The 3142-nt window shown below is 57.4% G+C and overlaps 1 protein-coding gene across 1 annotated transcript; it reads right to left on the bottom strand.

Moving 5' to 3' along the window:
* Positions 1-239: 239 nt before the first annotated feature.
* On the bottom strand, positions 240-3019 carry LOC121345616 (acidic mammalian chitinase-like). The gene is made up of 9 exons (XM_041422703.1): positions 2875-3019; positions 2548-2604; positions 2278-2443; positions 2042-2166; positions 1776-1899; positions 1471-1656; positions 1125-1244; positions 895-1036; positions 240-478 (listed from the first exon to the last, which is right to left on the bottom strand). The coding sequence occupies exons 1-9, from the start codon at positions 2949-2951 to the stop codon at positions 240-242; spliced, it is 1236 nt and encodes a 411-aa protein (XP_041278637.1). The 5' UTR covers positions 2952-3019.
* Between the last annotated feature and the right edge of the window lie 123 nt (positions 3020-3142).

Raw genomic sequence — 3142 nt, 5'->3', positions numbered from 1 at the left:
TGCCGGAAGACTCCTGGAAAATCCCTCCACGGTTGGGAAGAAGAGCAGGCAACATTGACACCTGCTGTCGGGAATCTTAACAGCCACGCACTCCAGGGTGCCCTGAGAGCCAAGAGCACGAAAACAGCCCAAAACCAAAAAGTTTCAACAGAGAGGATTGCTTTCAGAAAGCTTTATTCAATCATCATTATTGCACACAATTAAACCCGAGGGATGGATGGGCTGGAAAAGCGTTGGGATCACTGGGGCCAGTTGCAGCAGGAGCAGACGGGGTCGAAGACCAGCCCCTGCTCGCAGCTCTGCACAAAGGTCTGGCCGTTCAGGCAGTTGTAGAAGTTCCTCTTGTTGTTGGGGTCTGCGTAGATCCCGTTGGGTTTCCCGGCACAGAATCCAGAGCCGCCGGAGCCGCCGGAGCCGCCGCTGGTGGTGGAGGGAGCCTCAGTGATGGGAGGCAGGGGCTCAGAGGGGGGAACGCAGTCTGGAATTCAAGAATTCAAGCAGGAGAAGGTTCATTTTAACATTCCTGGTGTTTCATCCCTCCCATGCCTCCATAGCAAGGTTGGGGGTCTCCATCAAGGAGCTGCTCCTACTGGGGGTGGTGGTGGGAGCCTCAAATGGGAGGAGGGGGGAACGCAGTCTAGAATTTAGGCAGGAAAGGGTTGGAAGTGTTTGATTCCTCCCCAGCCTTCACGGGGAGCTTGGGAGTCTCCATGAAGGAGCTGCTCCTGCTGCTGGTGGGAGCCTCAGTGATGGGAGGCAGGGCCTCAGTGGGGGGAACACAGTCTGGAATTCAGGTGGGCAAAGGGATGAAAATGTTTTATCCCTCCCACACCGCCACAGGAATTTTGGGAGTCTCCATCAAGGAGCTGCTCCTGCTCTCCTGGAGCCACTCACCTCCGCTCTGCAGCCCCAGGCCCTTCTTCAGGCTGGAGATCAGGGGGTATTTGCCTTCCTTGCAGAAATCCCCAGTGAAGTCATCCATGTCCAGTGCCCACACCATGGCTCCTCCAAAGTTGTTCTTCTTCAGCCAGTCCACCTGTGGGGAGGAAAATCCCGCTGAGCCCCAGGAGCTGATCCCACAGGAGGCTCTGGTCCCATCCCAGCCCAGCCCTGTGGCCTCAGACCTTGAGGCCAAAGCTCTTGACGTTGTCGTAGCCGACCCACTCGCTGCCCTTGTAGGCGTAGGGGACATCCTCGGGGGCATCCCAAGCCTGGGTGGCTCCAGAGCTCAGCAGAGAGCAGATCTAAGGAGAAGGAAGCAGGAATGTTATCCACAAAAAGGGAAAAACCCAGGCTCTGCCCTTGCCTTGGCTTTATCCTCTGGTTTTGCGCTGCTTCCCATTCCCTAAGTACATCCTTCTTAGATTCCATGGATAGCTCTTTGCCTGAGCCATGCAGAAAACTCCATGGGAGCTTCCTGATCAATTCCTTCAAATGATTTGAGCAAGGAATGTGATGGAACATTCCTACCTCGTAGTAAGCCAGAGTTCCAGCCTCCCTGGTGTAGGGCCCAGCGGGGCCAGGGCCGGATGCTGGAGCTCCAACAGAGGTGTCAGATGGGCTCTGCAGGGTGAAGCTCTTTCCGTAGGTTGGGAATCCCACCAGGAGCTTCTCAGCTGGGGCGCCGTTGCTCTTCCAATAATTCATGGCGTATTCCTGCAAGAAACCACTCCCACTCGACTCCTTGCTAGGATTTGAAGGATGAATTCCTTGAAATCTCTTTGGGGGAACCACCAAGGATCGGAGAGCTGTGAGTGTCCCACAGAAACACTCACAACGTTGAAGTATTTGTAGTCGCCGCTGTCGGCAGGGCCGGCGAACAGGGGGCTGTTCTCGCCGGTGTTCCTCTCCCAGGAGCCGTGGAAGTCGTAGGTCATGACGTGGATGTAATCCAGGTACCTGCAGGAGCGGGGCTGTGTCCTCACCTGAGGCACCCCAGCTGGGGCTGCCCATCACCCCCCACACCTTCAGGGTCTCTTTCACTTCAGCACTTCCAGGAAACCCCTCCAATCCCACCAGGGACCCCGGGCTGGTCACTCACTTGCCAATCTCGGCGATCTCGTAGCCAGACTGGATGGTGGAAAGTCCGGCAGCGACAGCGGCGGTGACCATGAGCCGGGGCCTGTTGGTCTGTTTGGCTTCCTGCTCGAAGGCTGCCAGCAGCTCCTGAGGGATCCAAGGCACAGGAATCACCTGGGGGCTCGGGGCTGAGGCTTTGCAGCCACCCAGGGCTCAGAGGGCAGAGCTGTGGCCGGCAGAGCCTGGAGCCAAGCCCACCTTAACCAGGACGGTGAAGAGAGACTTGTCCTGGGCAGGGCTGCCCCTGGAGCCGGGGTATTCCCAGTCCAGGTCCAGCCCGTCAAACTGATACTGGCGCAGGAATTTGATGACGGACTTGATGAAGGTCTGGCGGTTCTCAGGTGTGGAGACCATGGTGGAGAACCTGAGCAAGCAGAGTGGGAAAGAGGTGGGGTTTCCATGGAGCCCCTTCCTCCTCTCATTCTCTTCCCACGTTAATGTTTAGGGCAGGACATGGTTTGAACTCACTTGGCTGTGCCGAAATTCCATCCTCCAATGGCCAGCAGGGTCTTCAGATCTTTGTTCCTGCAAGGGAAGAGGCAGGACCCTGAGTTATTGCATGTCCACAGCACCGCCAGCCGCTGTCCCCATGCTCAGAGCACAGAGCTGTCCCCATGCTCAGAGCACAGAGCTGTCCCCATGTCCTGCCTTGGCTGTCCCTCTGTCCTTCTTCACTCAGCATCCTTCTCAACGAGGTGAGAGTGAAACACAGGGAAGGACTGGGAGGGACAGTACTTCTCTGGAGGAGAAGGACACAGGAGGGAGCAGAGCCCTGCTGAGGCTCCTGGCACTCACTGGTTCTTGAGGCCATTGAAGGACTTGTACAGGGTCTCGTCATTCCACTCGTAGGTGGTGATCTCGTTGTTGTTCATGCCGGCGAAGGCGTAGATCAGGTGGTTGCACAGGCAAGGGTCGACATTTTCAGGGGTGAACTTGCCCAGGCCAGGCCTGTACTGGGCCCAGTTGGTGAAGTAACAGGTCAGCACATAGGCAGTGCCTGCGGGGAGACAGCGGCCATGCAGGGGCTGCAGTGCCCGGGCACGGCCCGGCCCCGGGCACGGCA

This window comes from Onychostruthus taczanowskii, unplaced genomic scaffold (assembly GCF_017590055.1).
Source record: "Onychostruthus taczanowskii isolate IOZ18803 unplaced genomic scaffold, ASM1759005v1 scaffold74, whole genome shotgun sequence".
NCBI classification, from domain to species: Eukaryota; Metazoa; Chordata; class Aves; order Passeriformes; family Passeridae; genus Onychostruthus; species Onychostruthus taczanowskii.
The sequence above is the reverse complement of the archived record's forward strand: the minus strand, read 5'-3'. Positions and strand labels throughout refer to the sequence as shown.